Source organism: Heteronotia binoei, chromosome 2 (assembly GCF_032191835.1).
Source record: "Heteronotia binoei isolate CCM8104 ecotype False Entrance Well chromosome 2, APGP_CSIRO_Hbin_v1, whole genome shotgun sequence".
Classification (NCBI taxonomy): Eukaryota; Metazoa; Chordata; class Lepidosauria; order Squamata; family Gekkonidae; genus Heteronotia; species Heteronotia binoei.
The window spans coordinates 185,205,940-185,229,542 of NC_083224.1; the positions used below are offsets into that span (position 1 = coordinate 185,205,940).

The 23,603-nt window shown below is 45.4% G+C and overlaps 2 protein-coding genes across 2 annotated transcripts in view; both read left to right on the forward strand.

Moving 5' to 3' along the window:
• The window catches only part of REEP6 (receptor accessory protein 6), a 518,143-nt gene that overhangs the window by 410,537 nt on the left and 84,003 nt on the right, over positions 1-23,603 (forward strand). The gene's annotated exons all lie outside the window — the stretch shown is intronic.
• Positions 1-23,603, forward strand: part of NRTN (neurturin) — a 140,848-nt gene that overhangs the window by 107,924 nt on the left and 9,321 nt on the right. Inside the window, exon 2 of the mRNA XM_060232657.1 lies at positions 22,940-23,153. Within this exon, the coding sequence (XP_060088640.1) occupies positions 22,967-23,153 (187 nt within the window). The 5' untranslated portion in view covers positions 22,940-22,966. The remainder of the gene's footprint in view (positions 1-22,939; positions 23,154-23,603) is intronic.

The window sequence follows — 23,603 nt, forward strand, 5'->3', positions numbered from 1 at the left end:
CCAGGGGCAGCTGATCCCCCGGTCTGGGGGACCCCAGTCTGCTGCCATAGAGAAGCTGCTGGGGAGGGGGTGGGATCCCTGCCCCAAAGACCCCTGCCATTGTGTGATGTGCCCTGCACAACAATGTCACCTGGAAGTGCCATTATTGCACTGGGGATGCTCTAGGATTCACAGTAAAACTCTATGGTACCATAGAGTTTTTACTGCAAATCCTAGAGTGTCCCTGGCATGACATGCCTGCCATGATGATGTCTATTTCTGGTGATGTCATTGCACCAGGCACGCTTTGCATGCACAATAAGAGTCCCCCACTGTGGGCTCCGTCATCTTGCCTTCAGAGGTGTCTGCAGATCGTCCTCCTGTAGCGCCTCTGATTCTGGCTCTTGGAGGGATGTCACCGAAGTGGCGCCCCCATAGAAAAGCCCTGGAGGGGTTTTTCTTCGGCATGGGACTTTTGCGGGGAGCTAGGGGTTTAGCGGCGACTGCCCCTGTGCTTCCTGCATGTCCCGAGGCTCCGCAGCCATGAAAGCTGGCGCACCAGCAGAAAAAGATGAACGCCCAATTGCTTTCTTTCGCTTTTCTCAGTACGCCTTTGATGTTGCGTCTTTCTACTCCTAATGTGGCAATCTACTTGACAAGTAAGTGACTTTTCAATACCGCTGGCTAATGGGTTACTTTGCATAACAACGAGAGGCTAGCTCAAAGGAAGAGAGAAATGAGGCCTCGAAAAGTCTATGAGCAATCTTAAGTATCGGTAACAATTTAAATTGGATTAAATACAAATACTAAAATCGACCCGGATTATAATTGGACATATGCTAAAGAGACTATTATTAGGCTGCAATATGATCTGAACATAAAGGAGATATATTTTAGAGAGATCTGTCTCTGTCGCCTGACTGTATTTGAAATGATAACATTTGAAATCTCAGCTGGAGCTGTCGTGGAATGTGGATTTAATAGGATCTTGAAGCTATTTTTCAACTTGGATTAAGAGACTGAGTTTGCTGTCAGAGAAAAATGGCACTGCCTAGCGAAATGTCTTATAAAAAGATATCTTATGGAATATTAATTCTCTGAGACAGGATCTTGGCTCATTAATGCAGCTTATTAGAAAGCAAATGGGTTTTCTTATGCTGAAAACTAGCAAAATTGCAAATCTACAGGAGTTGAGTGCTAAAGAGATTCTGCTGATGTCCATGCAATTGGAATGGGAAAGTGATACGCTCCGAAACTAACAAAAGAAAACCAAAATAGATCCCTATGTCACAGCAGTAAAACAAGACCGGAAATTAAGATTCAGTGAACATGCTGAGAGGGAAAAACGACGTTGAATTCTTCCTCTCATTGTTGAGTGGGCAGGCCACATTGAGAAGAGAAAAGGTACATCCTGACCAGCAAATTAAGATGTGGAAAGCTTTCAGGAGGAAGGATCTTGACCTTTTCTCATTTTTGTGGATGGCTGGATATGGAACCCTCATTAAGAAGTGACATGTGATTTCAAAAGGCAAAGTGTGATGTTTGGGTCACATTAAGTGGGTTGTCTCTGGTGTAATATGGATATAGAAGTTAAAGGAATCCAAAAGTTTTTAAATTTTGGGAAGGATTCCTGAACTTTGATTTTTTTTCTTTTTTTGTCGGTAAACAAATATGCATTTATTAATAATGAATAGATATGTGATTTTAAAAGAACAAGAGAGATCCTAAAGAAGGAAGGGAGTTGTTAAAACTTTAATTAAATAGATAGTTAATTTGGATTAATGCTAAAGAGTGCAGATACATTTTTATATAGCATATTCATAGTATGTTTATTTGGTGAAAATGCTCATATTGATGTAAGAGTTGGATTAATTGTTGAAAGGACAGATAGCACAATTGTTTTGTGATCTGGTAGATTTGTTTCTAACATGCCCCTTTGGAGAAACTGTTTAGACTGAGATAGACAAATTATTAAGTTGTATTTTTTGTAATTTGTTAAAAATAAAGATATGATTTTTATGTGTTTATTTTAATAAGGATTTTGTTAAACCAACAATTTAATTTGTACTTATAATAGAGTTAAGCTAAATCAGACAAAATCGGTGTTGAGATGGTTTTGAATTTTTTTTTTAACTTTATATACTTATTTGTGTTCATGAAGAATTGTTTAGATTCATATTGCTAGTATTAGTTTACTAAAAATTTTCTGTAATGAAAGAAAGGATGGTAAAATATATGGAGATCTTTATACTTGCAAGTAGAATGATATGGGTATTTTATTTGGAGGTAGAATTATAATTGATATATTTGTACTTTTTTCTGTGTCTACTTTTCCCATTCTGTAAATGCCCCTTTCCCCCTTTTATGTATCTTTTGCACTGCTTTTTCTTTTTGTAGTTAAAATCAATAAAAATTATAAAATCTAAAAAAAAAAGAGTCCCCTGCTGTGGCTTTGGAGGGACTTGGAAACCCTAATTGGATACCAAAGTGTATCCTCCAGTGTTCCACAGATTATAACAGGAGTACGTTTGTCATAATCCAAGTTTTCAACTAGAACATGGGGGATGTGGGTTCAAATCCCTACTCAACCAAGAAGCTCACAGAGTGGCCATAGGCCAGCCAATCTTTCTCAGCATACCCTGCCTCACAGAGGAATGCCATGCATGCTGTCCTAAGGTATTTGGAAGCAACGGTGAAATAAATACAGATATATTAAAATAATTTCTTCTGCCCATTCTCATTGATGTCATCTCCTGTAAAGATTCTCCTTCACCTGCTGTGTTGTATTTGTTTAGCTTTTGAGAGAGGTTTTTTTTTTTAAAAAAAATGTTTAAAGATATACTTGTCCTGAAATAGACAAATTTGTCCTGAAATGCACAAGTCAAAATCAACCTTGGCCGTTACTAGATCCAGGTGGGCAGGCGTGTTGGTCTGAAGCAACAGAACAAAGTTGGAGTCCAGTAGCACCTTTAAGACCAAGAAAGTTTTATTCACAATCATAGAATCATAGAGTTGGAAGGGACCTCCAGGGTCATCGAGTCCAACCCCCTGCATAATGAAGGAAACTCGCAAATACCTTCCCCTAAATTCACAGGATCTTCATTGCTGTCAGATGGCCTCTGTTTAAAAACCTCCAAGGAAGGAGAGCCCTTCCTATCTGTACAATGTAATATATCTGTGCAATGTAACCTTTCGTATGCTAAAAGCAGTTACTGTTCATGTACACACTTGGAAAGGGTTTTATGCAGGGTGTTTATTATTTGTTGCTGGAACGCCTTTGCATATTAGGCAACACACTCCTGATGTAGCCAATTCTCCAAGAGCTTACAGGGCTTTCAGTACAGGACCTATGTAAACTCCAGGAGGATTGGCTACATCAGGGGGTGTGGCCTAATATGCAAAGGCGTCCCTGCTACAAAAGAAAGCCCTGGTTCTATGTAAAAGACAAGATGCTTCCACCCTCTGCTCAGAGATGAAATCTGCTCAGAGATTTAAATTTCTATAGGTCCTGGGGAAGGAGCCGAGCTCTGAACATGTGCACAAAATGTTGAGATGCTGTTGCACAGAGTGAAAATCAAGGCAATAGAAGAACAGCGACTGGGCAATAGCAGTCACAGGGATCAGGAAATCCTGACTGTCCTTGATAAATGACCAGAAACTGAACAGAAATAAAACTACATGAGGATGTTATAATGGCAGGTGAGAGCATTCCACAAGTGAAGGCATTCCCATGGCAGGTGAGAGCACTGCAGTGGTAGATGAAGGCATTACAGTGGCAGATGTTGGCATTATATTGGCAGATGCAGGCATTGCAGTGGTAGATGAGGGTACAGTTGTCAGCCTCCAAAAGTGAGTAACCCTGGAGAAAATGGCTGCTTTGGATGTGTGGGGTCTATGGGATTATAGCCCACTGAGATCCCCGCCTTCCCCAAGCTCCACCAGGAATTTCTCGACCTTGAGTTGGAAAACCTGAATGAGGACATTACAGGGGCAGATGAGGCCACTGCAGTGGCAGGTGAGAGCATTATTTGATCTGTTGTCAGGACTGGCTCTAGACTCTCTGGCACAGAAGAAGACTGCAGATTTATACCCCGCCCTGCTCTCTGAATCGGAGACTCAGAGCAGCTTATAGTCTCCTATATCTTCTCCCCCCACAACAGACACCCTGTGAGGTGGGTGGGGCTGAGAGGGCTCTCACAGCAGCTGCCCTTTCAAGGACAATCTCTGCGAGAGCTATGACTAACCCAAGGCCATTCCAGCAGGTGCAAGTGGAGGAGTGGGGAATTGAACCCAGTTCTCCCAGATAAGAGTCCGCACACTTAACCACTACACCAAACTGGCTCTCGATATAGGGCAAGACTAACCTCTGGTGCCCATCCCCCCACACTGATAACGTCACCACGTCACATGGGGGGAGTCCAGTTTAGCACTGCCAGACGTCTGGTGCCCTAGGCAATTGCATACGTTGCCTAGTGTCCGGACCGGCCCTGTCTGCTGTGACAGCGCCAAGTTTCTCTCCTGAAAGGCAGCAGAGGCTTTGCTGTCCAATTATTTCATGTCAACCCCGCCCCCCCTCATTTTGCATGAATGGAGCCGTTCGCTTTTGTTTCCATGCCGTTTTCTGATGCTTCGAGTTGAATTCCATGGGAGTCAGTTGTGTTAAAAGACACGACGCAAACAAGGAACTCCCATGCTGAAAATGAGCAAAATGGGACAGGTTGATGGCTGCGGTGTATGAATGCAAAAAAAAGAAAGGAAAAATAAAAGGGAACAGGCAGATTTGTGCATTTCTGTCCTGACCTAGATAGCACAAGCTAGCCTGATCTTGTCAGCTCTTGGAAGCTAAGTTCTGGTTAGTATATGGATGGGAGACTACCAAAGTCCAGGGTTGTTACGCAGAGGCAGGCAATGGCAAATGACCTCTGAATGTCTCTTGCCCTGAAGCCACTGTAGGGTAGCCACAAGTCAGCTGCAAAAAAAGGGGCCACACAGAAACCAATTAAGGAGAACAGTCCACAGAAACCTGGGAATTCCCCTGCCGCTCTCAATGCGCTCGCCCTTACAAGTCCATTAGCCTCTCCACCCTGCCACTTTCCGCCATGACTTCATGATATCAGCTGCCAAGAGCAAAATTATTTAGTTTGTGTCTAGACTCGAAGAAGTAATAGTGTGAAGTGATGTCCGCTCCCCAGCGTCAAGACGGCGGTAGGCGAGAGGCTCGCACACGAGTCCTTGGCTCTTCTTGGAAGGAATGTTGGCGTTTGTCCTTGGTTGTTTAGGGCTGACCCACAGCAGCCTGCTGGATCAGACCAATCAGGATTGTCTAGCCCAGGAAGTTGTTTCCAACAGCGGGCAGCCAAATGCTTCCAGGAAACCCACAAGCAAGGTAGGAAGGGCTCAGCCCTCCCTCATTGTATGAATTCGTATTCAGAGTTAGACTGTCTTGGAACATGGAGCTTCCATATCACAGGCTGCTTGTCAGAACCACCTTACTGGTTCAGATGGGGGGGGAGTCCATCAGCACCCTCTTCCCAATAACAGACAGCAAGATGCCTCCAGAAAGCTCACGTAGGGTTGCCAAGTCCCTCCACCGCTTTGGTGGGGGACTTCTTTCTCTGTCTCAGCATGATGTCACACAGGGAATACTGGGCATGTCTCATGGGGGACATTCTAGGAATTGCGATAAAACTTTAGGGTTCCACAGAGTTTTATTGTGATTCCTAGAGTGTCACATGGGGACACTCTATGAACTGCGATAGAACTCTATGGTATCATAGAGTTTTACCACAATTCCTAGAGCATCCTATGTGCAACGTGCCTGGTGCAATGACGTCACTTCCAGGTGATGTCATTGCACTGCAAGTGCTTCACAGCAACAGGGTTCTTCACTGTTGGGGATCCTTCGGCGGCCTCCACCCTGCTGGCAGATTGGGCCCCCCAAAACTGCGTGATCCCCCACCCCGGTGGAAGCTTGGCAGCCCTAAGCTCACAAGGAAAGTGTGGAAGCCTCAGAATCTGCTTGCTGTTGGGTGTCAGAATCTGGTAGATTTCCTCTACCAGATAGAGGTTCCAAAGGGCTGTTGCTTAATTGTTGGTGGCAGGGCTCTTCTCTCCATCCCATTTTAATAAAAACAGCCTTTGCTGGATCAGACCAAAGTGGATCCATCTAGCTTGGCAAGCTCTCCAACTATGACCAGCAAGGTGGTCTTCACAACCATCCTTCATCATTGCATATCGATAGCAACTGGTATTTAGAAGAAGAAGAAATTGGGTTTATACCCTTCTCTTCACTCTTCACTCTGAATCTCAGAGTGGCTTGCAATCTCTTTTTCCTTCCTCCCCCACAACAGACACTTTGTGAGTTGTGAGGTAGGTGGGGCTGAGAGAGTTCTCCCAGAAGCTGCCCTTTCAAGGACAGCTGTGCGAGAGCTATGGCTGACCTAAGGCCATTCCAGCAGCTGCAAGTGGAGGAGTGGGGAATCAAACCTGGTTCTCCCAGATAAGAGTCCGCACACTTCACCCCTACGCCAAACTGGCTTTACAAGTAGACTGCTTGTGAACCTGGAAGTTCCATTTTGGTATCTTGAGTCATAGCCATCAACAGATACTGCCTTTGTCATATGTCCTCAGTTGTTTGTAATAGACTTCAGATCTCAGATCAGAGACCTCGTGTCCCAAGGGAATAATAATAATAATAATAATAATAATCAATAGCAACAACAATAATAACTGACCCAATCTATTTTGGAATGCACCACTCCTCTATCAGGAGAATGTTAAAAGGATATGCATCGTGATTTTCACCAGTTCCCCTAACAAAGATCTTCCAAATGCATCGGGGGGAAACTATTCGGCATATAACAGCCAGGCCTCGTGTTTCAGCCCTGGCTGCAGAGTTTCTGGCACTTGGTCTAAACTCCACTTAATGAACATGAGTTACAAGCCTGCTGAAATTATTTACTGTACTTTTATTATTTAGAAAACGCCTAAGTACACTAGTTGCAGTACAAAATGAACAGAGGTTGGTGCCAGCATTTTTTTTTTTTTAAATCTTCATATAGACACCAAGTTGGCAGGAAACAGAACCCTGGGCTTGTAGAGGATCACTCAGCGAGGGCGAAAGCATGCAGTGCTGGTGAAAAATCACAACATCTGTGCAAGGAAGAGACTATCAGGGAAGGGACTGGAAATGTCACGGTGTTAGGGTTGCCAGCCTCCAGGCAGTCCAGCAACGAAAAAAACAGCTACTGTAATACGCTGGCTAACGATGTTTAATAAAAACCATTTAAAAATCTTCATATTATCTTTTTATACTTCATATTGTAACAGAGGTCCAATTCTCACATTCCCATATTACAAAAAAAAAAAAAGTCCTATGAGCACCCGGATGTAGGCTCATTTCGTCAATGGACTTCCTCAGGAGTAATCCTTCCTAAGTTTCTTCTAGGGTTACCAGCCTCTAGTACAGGGGTGGCCAAACTGTGGCTCGGGAGCCACATGTGGCTCTTCGACATATATTGTGTGGCTCTTGAACCCCCCACTGGCCTGTTGGCTTGCTTGGAGAACGCATTTCTCTCTTTAAATAACTTCTCCAAGCCAACCCAGTTGGTGGCTTGGAGAATGCATTTAAAGTTAAAGTTCCTTTCTTTCCACCTCTCCCTCCCCCCATTTATTTGCCCTCCTTCCTTCTTGTCTTCTGGCTTTCCAACATCTGATGTCCATATCTTGCGGCTCTCAAACATCTGACATTTATTCAACGTGGCTCTTAAATTAAGCAAGTTTGGCCACCCCTGCTCTAGTACCAATCCAATGTTAATGTTCTTCTGCAACATCTTCTCTCTCGTTCTGGAACAAACCAAGGTAATAACAACTAGACACACCACCAAGATGAATGGAATTAGAAAATTCTTTAAGTTTTTATATTGATGTAAAAAACTTACCACTCAATGACACTTAAGTGCTTATATTGGCATTAGGAGCTTGAGCCGATCCAAACTTATTTTTTTAACCAGTTGCACAAGCCTTCAGTGGCTGGAGATCTCCTGGGATTACAACTGATTTCCAGGTGACAGAGATCAGTTCTCCTGGAGAAAACAGCCACTTCAGAAGGTGGACTCTGTGGCATTATACCTTCCCCTCCCCAAACCCCAGCCTCCTCAGGCTCCGCCCCTCCAATCTCCAAGTATTTCTCAATTCAGAACTGGCAACCCTAGATGGTATTCTCATCATGCCTTTGGATAGGGGAGAAGTGGGGATGTGTTGGGAATCCTGTATACAGCCATCAGGGCCAATCCTAGACTGTCTGGCCCCCTAGGCAAGGCTAACTTCTGGGGCACACACCTACACACTGCACTGATAACATCACATAGAAGGCACCCTATTTGGTGCTCCAGAAGGACAGCGCCCTAGGCAATTGCCTGGTTCGCCTAGTGGCAGGGCCAGCCCTGACACCCGTCCATGAAAGTATGATGTAGACTGGAACAAGCACAGGAAAAGGAACCCCCCATTTGATCAGGTGGTTGAATCCTCTTCCTGCCCAGGAAAGGCTTTTTTTAAAAAACTTTTCAAAAAACTTTATTGAAAAAATAGTGCATCATACATAATAATAACAAAAGAAGTATTGCAATCATGTATATTATCTTATATATGTACTACAGTACAGCTTTTCTTTAAAGCAAAATTACACCATCCAACATAAACCCAAACTACGATAGGTTGCCATAACAGAAACCAATTTCAAATTACTAATGTTCAAAAATATAATGTTTTTTCATAAGCTTTTGGAATAATATCTTCTGAGTTAAAATAGTTAACACTTGGAAACCATGTTGCAATAAATCTTGTTTCTTGTTTTGCTGAGAGCAGATTATCCACATTAACTGAAATTTTGTGCATTACAAATGATTCCCATAACCTATTTTGCCAGTCTGTAATCTGAGGAATTGATTTATCTTTCCAGTATAAAGGAATAGAAGTGTGTGCCGCTGATAAAATAATATGAACTGTTTCTGGGTTTTTTTTGTCTAATAACTCTATGGTTTGCCCAGTTCCCTAATAAAAAGGTTTCAGGATAAAAGGGAAGGTCAATCTGTGTGATTTTCTTGATTTCCCGTGCTATTAGAAGCCAAAATTGTTGAATATATCGACAGTTCCACCAACTATGTATATAATTTCCTTGAAGCCCACATTGTTTTATACAGGAAAGGCTTTTTAAAGAGGATTTTTAAAGGGTCTTTTTCTGTGGAGAAGTGAGGTTTATAAGGAGAAAAAGAACAGAGAACTTCTTCCCCTTTCCTTCCTTGTAGCACTAGGTCACCTGATGATAGGTTGACATCCCTGGATGTGCCCAGGAGCTTTAGAGGTTGGAGCCTGAGGAGGGGGAGCATTGAAGATGCTGGGACATTATTTCTGGGTAAACACCAGGAAGTGATGTCAGAGCCCCTGTGTTGCTTTAGGAATTCCCCCAATCTCTATGGTAAAGACCATAAGAGTGGTCGTACAAAAGTCATACAAAAGTGACATCACAAACCCTGACTTTATAATGCTAACCCTGACTCAGAAGCTAAGCAGGGTCTACTCCAGCAAGTACTTGAATGAGAGACTCCTTGGAATACCAGCAGCCAGGAGGACAGGGGCAGGCTTTATTTAGCCACCTACCTGAATATCCTCTAGGCCCCCAGTAGGGGTCAGTCACCAGAAGTTACCATGACTTCCAGGTGCAGACACACACACCAGAACCCTGCCCCCCCCCCAAAAAAAAGTGGCATCACAGCAGTTCCCCAATCTCGGTGGTAAAGACCATACAGACTATTCACCCAAAAGTGAAATCACAGCATTCCTCTCCCCCATTTTTTGCTCAGTCAAATGAGTACAGGGTGAGAGCTACGATTGCTTCCCCCAGGTTGGGAAATGCCTGGTGATTTGGGGGATGTGGAGCCTGGGAAGGGCTGTGTCAAGCGTGCTCATTTCTGTACTGCATTGTGTTTTTTAGACAGAGAGCAAGTCACCAGTTCTCCATTTCTTCCCCCCTTAATTACAGTCATTGGTCAAGTAATAAATCCATCTGGCCCTAGGATGTTTATGCTACATCCTGGCTGATGTTACCTTCAAGTCGCCTCTCCCACAGTTTCACACAGACAACCCTTATTTCCTCCCAGAATAGTGTGAGAATGTTTGATGTTTCCAATAGTCCGAAATTCCTTAGTAATAAAATAGATAGTGGTGTAGTAACCTTTGAACCCGTGACTCAAGTATGCATCTGTATGGTAACCTTTGATGATATCCTATATAGCAACTGTGGAAATGTTTGTACGACATTACTCCCAAGGCTTGTGTCCTTGGTACAGCTCCTTAGTTTCTAGCAATAAAACTACTTTGATTTAAAACAAAGAACTGGTTATTGAGAAATATCGGCGCTTGACAGGTTGGATTTGGAAAGGGGAGGGACCTCAGCCAGGTAGAATGCCATAAAGTCCACCTTCCAGAGCAGCCATTTCTCTGGAGGTTGTGATTCCAGGAGCTCTCCAGTCCCCCACCTGGGAACTGGTAACTCTAGTATAAGTCTAACCACCGTGGGCAAAGAACTGGCATCCTTCACTTGTATAAGTCATTGACATTGGATCAGTAGGTGGTCATTCATTAAGACAGCTTTGAAAAGGAATGGGGAGGAGGTGTCAGGAACTGGGCCCCTGTCATGAGTTTTTTATGTGCTGTGATTCTGGGGAAAGTGAGAGATTAATCCTCAGCATTAATGTCGCTGCTTATTAATCATATCTTTGCTTATTTCACATATGGCTGTTGTCATGTTTATTTTATATTTATATTCGTTGGCATGCAGGAACACACAGGAATGCAGTTCTGGCTGGCTTGGTATCAGGGGTGTGGCCTAATATGCAAATAAGTCCCTGCTGGGATTTTTCTACCACCAAAGCCCTGTGTATATTCATCTCATATTCACTAGATATGTTGCTCACCTTAGATCGATCGATCTATCTATCTATCTATCTATCTATCTATCTATCTATCTATCTATCATCTATCTATCTATCTATCTATCATCTATCTATCTATCTATCTATCTATCTATCTATCTATCTATCTATCTATCATCAACTTTATTTCGCTTAACCATGATAGCTCAATGGAACCTGGAGACTCAGTGGCAATCTGCCTCTAATTTCTAATTTGCCTGTGGATGGCCACTGGATGGCCACTGTTAGGAACTACATGCTGGGCTGGATGGACATTTAGTGTTGTGCAGCAGGGTTCTTCCAACCGTTGTTCTGAATCTGAAGTAGAAGGACATCACGGATACATTTCATCTTGTAGGATCTGTTACGTTGTTGTTGTTGTTCAGTCGCACAGTGGAGGCCAACTCTTCATGAGCCAGTGGACCATATCATGCCAGGCTCTTCTATTTTCCACCGTCCTCCTAAGTTCAATCAAATTCATGTTCGTTGCATTGATAACACTGTCTAACCATGTCATCCTTTTCCATCTCCTTCTTTTACCTGCAATCTTTCCCAGCATCAGGATCTTCTCCAGTGAGTGCTCCCTTCTTATTTGGTGGCCAAAGCATTTGAGCTTCAGTTTCAGTATCTGACCTTCCCAGGAACAGTCAGGGTTGATTTTCTTTACAGTTGATTCCCTTTGATCTCCTTGCCGTCCAAGGGACTCTCAAGAGTCTTCTCCAGCACTGCAGCTCGAAAACATCTGTTCTTTGGTGCTCAGCCTTCCTTATGGTCCAACTCACACAGCCATACATTGCTTTGACTATATGGGCTTACATTCTGAATAAAACTTTGTTGGTCTTAAGGGTGACTTGACTCCTGCTTTGTTATACGGACTTTTGTAGGCAGTGTGATGTCTCTACTTTTTATTTTGCTGCCTAGGTTTGCCATAGCTTGCACCTCAAAGCTAGCCTCTAAGAACTGTCACTGCATGTCATTGCACATTTCCTTATATGGTAAAACTATATCCCTCACCCCCTCCTACCCTTAAGAAAGAAACAAAAAAAGGCACTAACTTGGCTGTGTTTGCAACCTTTTTGAAACGTTTGGACTCTGGCTGGCTTTATCCAATTACTCTGCAACCTGCAGGGCATTACAATAACTTTTGTTAGTTACTGCAGAAGAGTTTGGGGACCAGTAATAACAACACACAGTTGGCGAGGCGAGAAATTTTCTCCCTTGTCACTTGCTGGAATTGGAAAGAACCTGTCCAAATCTGTTTGGGAAGGAAGCATTTCTTTTTCACGGTCATTCTACCTTTGGCAGGATATGTATTTTTCAATGTGTTTCTTAGATCTGATGCCACCATCCTGACTTTCTGCTTCCAGGGCCAAGCCAAGACACTTTTCTGAATCACCCAGTCGAAGGATCCTGATTTCAGGGTCTCCTTTCATCTGGAAAAGAAGTGCATAAGCATATTGGTCGCTATGCACAGTGTTAGAATGGAAACGCTTTGGATGGTTCTGAAATTCTCATCTGAAGGATTTTGGAGGATCAAATGACTTAGGCTTGTGTCCAAAGTGCAACCAGTGCACAAAGAATTACTCCTTTGTCTTATGGCTTCCAATATGTCTACAATGTGATTTGGCCATAGGTTTGCATATGTGTGCTTTTCCTCTCCTCTGCATGGAAATGGGTCATGCGCATTTATAAATCCTAGCGGAATGGCCTATTTGATGCCACTATATGACTGGTTATATCATATTTCTTTTTTTCCCCTTGTGGTGTTGAGCCAGTGTTCCAGGTGTCCGTGTAAATATTGGTCAAGTTTATTTTTCTGTGGGGTTTTAGCAGTGCTCAGGAGAACATATCTGCATCAATCCAACATGACTCAAGAATAACCTAGGTGCAAATCACAGTGCGATCGAGGTTGATTTTGTCGCAGCCTTTTATCAAACGTGCACTTACACATTAGTATGGGGAGGGGAGAAGAAGAAGAAGAAGAAGATATTGGATTTATATCCCGCCCTCCACTCCGAAGAGTCTCAGAGCGGCTCACAATCTCCTTTACCTTCCTCCCCCACAACAGACACCCTGTGAGGTGGGTGGGGCTGGAGAGGGCTCTCACAGCAGCTGCCCTTTTAAGGACAACCTCTGCCAGAGCTCTGGCTGACCCAAGGCCATGCTAGCAGGTGCAAGTGGAGGAGTGGGGAATCAAACCCGGTTCTCCCAGATAAGAGTCCACGCATTTAACCACTTCACCAAACTGGCTCAAAGATGTTCAAAGCCATGGAAAATTGTGCAACCTCCTGTTGCAGAACTGCTTTTAGAAATTCTCCTGGTTAAGTGGGAGTTAAGGAGGCAGGGCTTTTTTTGAGCAGGAATGCGCAGGAACACAGTTCCAGCTTGCTTGGCCAGGGCTTTTTTTGTAGAAAAGGCCCAGCAGGAACTCGTTTCCATATTAGGCCACACCCCCTGGGGTCACCATTGTTTCACATAGAAATTTTTGTAGAAAAGTTTCATTGTTTAAAATTGTAATCTAAAATTGTTGTTTTCAATGATTGTTAGCTACCCTGAGTCTGCTTGCAGAGAGTGCAGGATAGAAATCTAAAGTAATGAATAATAATAAAAAATAGAATAAAAAGATTGGACCGGGGGTCCTATTCTATGAGCCCCAAAAGAAGGTGTACCTTTCCATCATTATTTACAAATGTAGGGAAGGCATTTAAAAGGAGTGTGGTCCCTTTAAATGTGATGGCCAGAACGCCCTTTGGAGTTCAATCATGCTTGTCACACCCTCGCTCCTGGCTCCACCCCAAAAGTCTCCTGGCTCCACCCCAAATACCCAAATATTTCTTGATTTGGACCTGGCAACTCCTAGCTCTTGTACCCCACTGGGGTTCCTGTCCTCCTCAGGCCCCACCCAACCTGGGTCTAGCAACCCTACCCCCGTCCCCTGCCATCCTCCACTGGTGGCCAGGGGTGACCAGGCAACCCTCGTCCACTTCTACATTCATTTTGCAATAAATCCTTCTGCTGTGCAAGCTCTAAGGAGCAACTTTTCCCGTTTAGGAGACGCTTCTGGAGAAAGAGTGTACAACTCAGACCCCCAAGTTATTTAAGTGGCCTCTTGGGTTGTTTATATCACTCTGATGGTCGCTCCTCCACCGGCTTCTTTTTCACCTTAAAGACAATAATAATGTTTATCACTGGCCTAAATACTCCTAAGTATTTCAAACCGCTTTCTGATGTTATTTCAGCGGCACCCTCCTAAGCATAGTTATGGCCTTCGAAGTGCCTGGGCTTCCGTAGGCTTGGAAAGGGTTAGCTCTGCCTTAGGACTGAGCTGTCAGTCATCTAGTTTCCCACATGCCAGCTGGGGCAGGTGGCTGAAGCTTTGACTGGCTGAGATGAGAACCAGTTTGGTGTAGTGGTTCAGTGCGCAGACTCTTATCTGGGAGAACCGAGTTTGATTCCCCACTCCTCCACTTGCAGCTGCTGGAATGGCCTTGGGTCAGCCATAGCTATTGCAGGAGTTGTCCTTGAATAGGCCAGCTTTTGGGAGAGCCCTCTCAGCCCCACCCACCTCACAGGGTGTCTGTTGTGGGGGGAGAAGACATAGGAGATTGTAAGCCTCTCTGATTCAGAGAGAAGGGTGGGATATAAATCTACGGTCTTCTTCTTCTTTGCCAGGGCTGGCTCTGCCATTAGGCAAACTAGGTGATTTCTTAGGGCACCAGCCTTCTGAAGGAGCCGAATTGGGCTTTTCATTTTCCCCACAATTCATCTGTTTTTGAAAATTGGTTATCAGTGTGGGGGGTGGGTTGGGGTGCAGAAGTTAGCCCTGCCAAGGGTGCCAGATAGTCTAGGGCTGGCCCTGTGCTTTGCATATGCAGGGGAATGCGGGTCACGGACTGTGCCATTTCATGCTGCAGGTGTGGGGAAATCGTGTTGATGCGCCAGTCCAACTCTGGGACCATTTCCACAGTAGTGAAATTCCCCGCACTGATGTTTTGAAAACCTATGAGTTACATTCACAGACATATTCTGCAGTAGATTTTTCCTCACCCGGCACAAACCAAAAGTTTTCTCCTTTTTATCCCAAAGTTCTGGAACTTGCTAAAACAGAGGATCCTGAAAATGAGGGGTATGAAGGAGAAAACTTTGGGTTTGTGCCTCATGAGGAAAAATCTACCACAGGAAATTTTACATAATGTTTTAAAACATCAGTGAGAAAATTTCATTACTGCAGAAATGGTCTGGGTCACTCACTGAAGGGCAAATCCAAGAGAGCTGAAAGGAGGTTCTTCTTCATACGGTATGTCACTCGTACCCAGTGTTATAGGCCAGAATGGTGTGGTGGTTTAGCATTTCAGACTAGGAATTAGGAGACCTGGGTTCCAATCCTCACTCTTGGTGGTGATGATGATGATGATGATGATGATGATGATGATGATAATAATAATAATAATAATAATAATAATAATACTTTTTATTTGTATCCCGCCCTCCCCGCAAGCAGGCTCAGGGCGGCTCACAACATGTAAATACAGCGTACAATAAAACCATATACAATAATTTCAGTTATAAATTCCAGTTATAAATTCATATACAATTTCAGTTATAAAATCATCCTTAAAATCATTAAAATACATTAGAATTAACATTATGGTGCTATAGTTAAGATCTTCCATAAAATCCAGCGACTAAAACGTAAAACGTATCCAGCAGGACTTTCTTGGCTCGGTATTAAGTGAAGGCTATTTTAAAGAGGTGGGTCTTGCAGGCCCTGCGGAATTGGTCTAAACATCGCAGGGCCTGTACCTCCTCCGGGAGTTGGTTCCACAGTAGGGGGTGAAATTTGCCAGCTGACTTTCTGACTGTCTCTCAGCTGCACTTGCTTCACAGTAATGTCAGGATAAAATGGAGACAGGAGTATTTCTTCTTGAGTTCCCTGGAAGAAGGATGGCATAAAGATTTAATTGACCAGGGTGGCCAAACTGTGGCTCTTTCAGACATCTTGTGTGGCTCTCAAAGCCCCAACTGCCCTGCTGGCCGGTTTAGAGAAGGCATTTCTCTCTTTAAATTATCGTATTTTTCGGACCATAAGATGCACTTCCCCCCCCCCCCAAAAAAGTGGGGGGGAAGTGTGTGCATCTTATGGAGCAAAGGTACCTTCCTCCGGGGGGGGGGGGGGATCCACTGCCTCCGCCTCTAATCCCGGCACTTCCCCCGCGCCTGCCTGCCTGGCTCCAGCTTCTTCCAGCAAGCGCTGGGATCTCTCCACGCTGCCCCCACCGCAAACCCAGTGCTTTGCGAGCGCCAGCTGCAGAGGGGGCAGTGTGCTTCCTCCGTGCCTGTCTGCCTGGCTCCAGCTCTGACGCTTACAGCAAGCGCCAGGATCGCTCCCTCCGCCCTCCGATCCCGGCGCTTGCTTTAAGCATCAGAGCTGGAGCCAGGCAGACAGGCACGGAGGAAGCACCTGCCCCCTCCGCAAACCCAGCGCTTCGCAAGTGCTGGCTGTGGAGGGGGCGGCGTGCTTTCTCCGTGCCTGTCTGTCTGGCTCTAGCTCTGATGCTTAAAGCAAGCGCCGGGATCGGAGGTGGAGGCAGCTGATTGCCCCCCAAGAGGAAGGTATGTCCTATGGTCCGGAGCTCCTTATGGACCGAAAAAATACGGTACTTATCCAAGCCAAGCTGGCCAGCAGCTTGAAAAATGCATGTAAAGTTACAGTTGCTTTCTTTCCACCTCTGCTCTCTCCTCATCTAGTTTCCTTCCTTCCTTGTCTTGCAGCTCTTAAACATCTGATGTTTATTCTATGTGGCTCTTACGTTAAACAAGTTTGGTCATCCCTGTAACACACTGTGGAACTCCCTGCCACTAGATGTGGCAATGACAGATAGTTTGCTGACTTTAAAAGTGTGTGTGTGGGGCAAAATTAGATAAATTTCCACCTCTCAAGGCTGTTGTGAGAATGAAATGGGGGAGGGGGGGGGAGAATAATCATGTCTTTCAACCTGAGTTCCTTGAAAGGAGGAGACAATGAACACATGAGAAATTCACGGAGGAGAGGGTGATCTGGCAACAGCTACAACCATGATTGCTACATGGAACCTCCATATTCTGAAGCAGTCTATCTCAAATTACCAATTCTTGGGCGAGGGTGAGAAGGAGCAAACTTTCAGAGGGCTGTTATTCTCCTGACTTGCTTGTGGGCCTCCCAGAAGCTTCTGATTGGCTGCTCTTGAAAACAGGATGCTGAACTAGATGAATCCTCCATCCAATCCAGTAAGGTTCTCCTTTGGTTCTTAAGAAAATTAGACAAATTCTTGAAGCAGGAGAGATCTATCAGCAGCTATAAGCTAAATGATGCCTCCACCTTCTGGCACAGCCTGTCTCTGAATACCCAGTGTGGGGGGGGGCAGCAACAGGGGACAACAGCTGCCTTCCTGCTTCACTCGCAGGATTCCCATTGGGGCATCTGTCGGTCCAGTTTGGGAGGCAGGATTGTGGATTAGATGGACCCAGGGCTTTTTCTGAGCAGGAGCGCACAGGAACGCGGTTCCGGCTTGCTTGGTGTCAGGGGTGTGGCCGAATATGGAAATGAGTTCCTGCGGGGCTTTTTCTACCCAAAAGCCTTGTGTAAAACAATGGTGATGTCATAGGGTGTGATCTAATATGGAAATGAGTTTGGGGAGGGACGGTGGCTCAGTGGTAGAGCATCTGCTTGGGAAGCAGAAGGTCCCAGGTTCAATCCCTGGCATCTCCAAAAAAGGGTCCAGGCAAATAGGTGTGAAAAACCTCAGCTTGAGACCCTGGAGAGTCGCTGCCAGTCTGAGAAGACAATACTGACTTTGATGGACCAAGGGTCTGATTCAGTATAAGGCAGCTTCCTATGTTCATATGTTCAACCTCAGCTTGAGACCCTGTAGAGCTGCTGCCAGTCAGAGTAGACAATACTGACTTTAGTGGACCCAGGGTCTGATTCAGTATAAGGCAGCTTCATATGAGTTCCTGCTGGGCTTTTTCTACAAAAAAAAGCCCTGGATGGACCCTTGATCTGATCCTGCGGGCTTTTCTTCTTTGCTTATGAGGTGAAACATCACTCATGTCTCTAGCATCTTGTCAGGAGAAACAGGAAGAGCCATTCTAATCACAGATATTTTTTTTTTAAAGGAGAAAGCTAATGTGCAAGTTAAAACTATCATTTTCTTACTTTTATCGATTAACATTTTTTATTGAACTTTCTTTAACCATGATACAACAGTCCTTCAAACCTTGAACGTTACAGAACAGAGGATTTGTTATAGTAACAGGTATGCATGTCTAACGTATAGAATTTAACCATTAAAATGTGCGGTATTTTGTGTAAACAGTAGGGTGAAAATAATTTTGAATTGCTTAACTTCACTTAAATTCTATTTCCTGGAAAATAGTAAAGTAACTAAAAAGATACATATTTCCTAAAAGTATATTAATGATTGGTACATAAGATTACTTGGTATAATCTCCTGTTGAGTTAAAAAGGTAACTGTTGGGAACCAAGGGATTACAATCTTTTTCTCATAAAATGACAAAGAGGTGTTATAACAACCAAAGGCAATTTTACTATAAATAAAATGTTCCCAAATTTTGTCATACCACTTGTAGGTATGCATTCTTACTTCCATTTTTTGCAATTAAAGTTTTTGCTATTGAGAACAATAGAACAACCATTTCTTTTTTGTGTCTGTCAATATTTTTAATATTCCAATGATATTTTTTACTGATCTGGCATTCTCGCTGTAGAAACCCTGAAGGGCTAGCAGATTTCCCCAGAAGATACTTTAAGAAACACATGGGGATTTCTAAAAACCTGAATAATAAGGTATTCTTCATTGGAACCGTTGGCTTGTTGCCTGTTTTAAGAATCGCTAGCCCCTTGTCCCCGATCGCAGTGGCAAGAGTTAGCTCATGATATTGGCGTTGTAAAATGTGTGTGTCTGACCACAACAGATGCCTACTTTGGAAACTGGATACGTCAAACCAGTTACTCTCTTTCTTCCTGAAACTAATTCACAGAAGTTGCTTCCAGAAGTTCTGGCTTATGAGCCGCATTACCCTATGAATGCAGCCAGAGCTTGAGAGAGAGAGAGAGAGATGCCCTGCCTCATGGGGCTCGCAATCTAGAATCATCCACAGAGGCAAGGGAGAAAAAGGCAGGTTTAGCTAGATTGGAATGTGAGGCTGACGTGGTAAGAGTTGAGGTTAGTTTCAGTGGGGGGTAAGGATTAAGGGGAAAGACTTCTCAGGGAAGGAGGGGCCCTGGGAGGGGGATCTGGACATGAGAGGAAGCAAATGCGGAGCCCTTCAAGAGACCAGGAGACCAGTCTCTGGGATATTGGGAAGGGGGTCCAGGAATAAGGACAGCAAGTAAGAGAATCTTTCGATGCAGCAGAAGGTCTTTTGGACATTGGGAGGAGGTTCCAGGTAGGGATGTCAGTCCCCAGGTGGGGGTGGGGGATTCCCTGATTTCGTGGGCTCCTGCCCACCCCCTACAGCGACCCCCTGGCAGCCACCCCCTCCCTCCCTCCTTGCAACATCTAAAGGGCCTTCCGGCTGATGGGTGGGAACACATGGCCCGCCAATCAGCCGGAAGGCCCTTTAAATCTTGCAGGAGGGGAGGGAGAGGGATGACCACTGGCCACATGCCTGAACTCCTAGTGGCGAATTCCCCATTTGGAGTTCAGGTGAGCACACACACACACACTTCTTAGAAAAAGCATTTCAAGGGTCCCTTTAAATACTTTTTACAGTTCGGGGGTGGTGGTGGTGGTGGTGGTTTGTGCATCTGAACTCCAAGCAGCAAATTCACCACTTGGAGCACAGACATGTGCAGCCTCTGCATCTTGCGAAAAGCATTTAAAGAGACCCTTTAAATCAGGAGTGTCAAACTCATTTGTTATGAGGGCTGGATCTGACATAAATGAGACCTTGTCGGGCCGGGCCATGTCGAGCTGGGCCATGTGTGTACCTATTTAAGATTAGGTAGCAGAGATATAAACTTTATAAAGGACACAAACAAACACAATTAAAGATTTTTTTAAAACAAATTAAAACATGTTTAAAACATTAGCACCTTATTGGTCTTAAAGGTGTTTTCTTTGTTTTCTTTGTTTTTCTGTCATGGGATCCAGGGAACTGAGGAAAGGAAGCTCTGGATCTTTCCTTCCTTCCCTGGGGGACCAAGAGGGGGAGGAGCCTCAACCAATAGAAGGAAGAGAGGCTTGGCTTAGTAGCTCTGCTGTGCAATTGAGAGGTGCTGGCAAAGCAAGCTATCCCGCTCCCACTTCTTCCCCAAAGGAGGAACCTCAGCCAATGGAGAAAATAGAGGCTTTGCTCTGCGGCGTTTATCTGATTGAGCAAGCCTCGCAAAGCAAGCTGTTATGCAGAAGAAAGCAAGAGAGAGGGAGAAGGAAGCAGATGACAGCCTGATAGGAGCCCTCTGGTGGCCTTATTCGGCCCCTGGGACGCATGTTTGAAACCCCTGCTTTAAATGCGTTTTGCATGAAACCGTGTGTGTGTGTGCCTCAAGTCCAAGCTGTGAATTCTTCACTTGGAGTTCAGGTGTGCGGGGCACAGTCCCCAATGCGATGATGGCATTTCTGCATGATGTCATCACATTGGGGACATCCCTGCCCTCTCTGGAAATGCCCCCCTTAAGTCCCCTGCCAGTGACAAGGAAAAACCCAGCAACCCTAGTTCCAGGCTTAAGGGATAGGGCTAAATACAACCCAAAAAGAACAGGGTTGCCAACTTTGGGTTGGGACATTTCTGGAGCTTTGGAGGGATGGAGCCAAAGGAGTGCAGGGTTTGTGGAGGTACCTCAAAGTAGCGTTGCCAGGCTCCAGGTGGTAGCTGGAGATTCCCTGGAATTACAACTGGTCTATGGGTTAAAGAGATCCGTTCCCCTGGGAAAAAATGGCTGCTTTGAAAGGTGGATTCTGTGGCATTATACCTCAGTTAGATTTCTCTGCTCTGCAATGCGCTCCATCCCCCAAATCTCCAGGAATTTCACAATCCAGAGCTGGCAACCCTACCTCAGAGGGGCATAACGCCACAGAGTCCACTTCCCAAAGCAGCCATTTCCTCCGGGGGAACTGTGAGCGCTATCATCTGGAGACCAGTTGTAATTCTGGGAGATCTTCAGGCACTCCCTGAAGGTTGGCACCCCTAACGTGTGTGAGAAAGAACGGAGTACTTTACAGAGTTATGAAACTTATGGGGCACTGGGAGGCGACATCAGGCAATGTGGGAGAGAGGGCAGAGTCACTAAAGGAAGCATGAAACCTCTGGGGCTCTTGGACAGGGTTCCCTTCAGTGTGAAAGAGGCTGAAGGAAGCGAGATACATGGGGTCAGGAACGGATTACCAGGCATAAAGGGCAGCGGGGTAGGGGTAGGGAACTCCCTCAGGGCCTTGGGATTGCGTGTTCCGCTGCCTGTGTTCCCTCCCCTGCTCCCAGACTGAAAGGCACATGAAATTGAGTTACGTCTGGCAAGTCGGCAGGAGGGCATGGCTCCAATTTAATTTAAAGTCAAGTTCCGAGATTCTTCCACTGGGCACAGGGTGTGCCGTGTCACATGATTGCTTGGGGGGGTGGGAAGGAAAGGTGATGCAAGGCCAAGACAGGTGGCAGTGGAAGGTGGAACACTGCCTTCTTTTGTCCTCCAGCCCCCAAAATGCCATCTTGTCTTTTCAGCTGGCTGGGTTTTTCCCCTCCGGGCCATCGTGAACTTGGCAGGGGACGCAACTTGCCTCCGTGTCCCTGGGGCATCCTTGAGTCATCCAAATAATTACTGTTTATAACTCCTTGTTGATGGGAGGGAGGCTGACGGGCCTCAGGCACTGGGAGAGTGTTTGGTAACCAACGGGACGGACAGATCCCGGATGTTTCAACCCCATTATCAACGCGCTTGCTAATTTCTGGCAACTCGAAAACCAAGAACGTGTGCAGGGGAGCTCCAAAAGCGCTGCTAGTTGTTTATGCCAGTTGTTTTCACAACAACCCATAGCTAAGCGCCCAGGAGGATTTCTTTTTCTGAATTTAAATTGCAGGCACACTCCCTGCCGAAGAGCCAAAAACATTTAACTGTGAGGCCCGTACGTGCAATCAGCAGCAGGAGGAGGAGACTCCTATCTCAGTGGGAGGAGCCTGTGGGCAACCAGCAGGAAGTGGAGACTCCTAATCTCATCGAGAGGATCCTCTGTGGAATCAGCAAGAGGCAGTGACTCCTAGTTCAGTGGAGACATCTGTGTGCAATCAGCTGGAGGCGGAGACTCCTAGCTCTGGGGGAGGAGCCTATATGCAGTCAACAGGAGGTGGAGACTCCTAACTCATTGGAGTGTAATCAGCAGGAGGCGGAGACTCCTAGCTCTGAGGGAGGAGCCTGTGTGCAATCAACAGGAGGTGGGGACTCCTAACTCATTGGTGTGTAATCAGCAGGAGGCGGAGACTCCTAGCTCTGAGGGAGGAGCCTGTGTGCAATCAACAGGAGGTGGGGACTCCTAACTCATTGGTATGTAATCAGCAGGAGGCGGAGACTCCTAGCTCTGAGGGAGGAGCCTGTGTGCAATCAACAGGAGGTGGAGACTCCTAACTCATTGGTGTGTAATCAGTGGGAGGTGGAGACTCCTAGCTCTGAGGGAGGAGCCTGTGTGCAATCAACAGGAGGTAGGGACTCTAAACTCATTGGTGTGTAATCAGCAGGAAGTGAAGACTCCTAGCTCTGGGGGAGGAGCCTGTGTGCAAACAGCAGGAGGCAGAGACTCCTCTCTGAGGAGGGTGGAGCCTTTATTATTATTATTTATTTCATTTCTATACCGCCCAAAGCTGCAGCTCTCTGGGCAGTTTGCAAGTAAAGCCTGTGTGTTTTTCCTTTGGCTTTTGCATATACTGGTGGGTGCAGGGAAGCGGCTGAGGCTGGGCGCCAGCTTGTGTAACGAAAGGTCTTTCTTCTGCTTGTTTTTCAGAATTTCAATGTCCTGACTCGGTCTAAGATGAAGGTATGGAAGTCGGCAGCCATAGCCTCGATGCTCCTCAGCTCCATGTTGTCAATTTTGGTTTGTAGAGACTTGTTCAGCAGAAGCCAGAGATTCAGCTCTTCCTCTTCGTCTCCTTTGCTCCCTGGAGGTCAGAGAAGACTCCCACGGGCTCTGGGACGCCGTAATTCGCTGATTTCCCATTGTAAGCCACTATGTGCACTTCATTTAGAGAGGTGGGATTTTACCAGGGAAACCTGTGGAATTCTCCCCGGATTTGGGGGCTCCAAATCACCCAGTCTTATTCATCGAGTAGCACCAGTGTGTCTTAAATAATTTCTTTCCCCATGATTTTGATGTAAGAGACTCCTAGAGCATCAAGATCACGGATTCATGCAGAAGGAGAGAAGTTCCCCTGAATCTCACAGACGTGGAGGGCATGAAACTGGAAGTGATGTCATTGTGTCATGGCAGCATGCTAAGAGTCACCTGATGTGATGACATTAGGGTTGCCAAGTCCAATTCAAGAAATATCTGGGGACTTTGGGGGTGGAGCCAGGAGACTTTGGGGGTGGAGCAAGGAGACATTAGGGGTGGAGCCAAGATCAAGGCTGTGACAAGCATAATTGAACTCCAAAGGGAGTTCTGGCCCTCA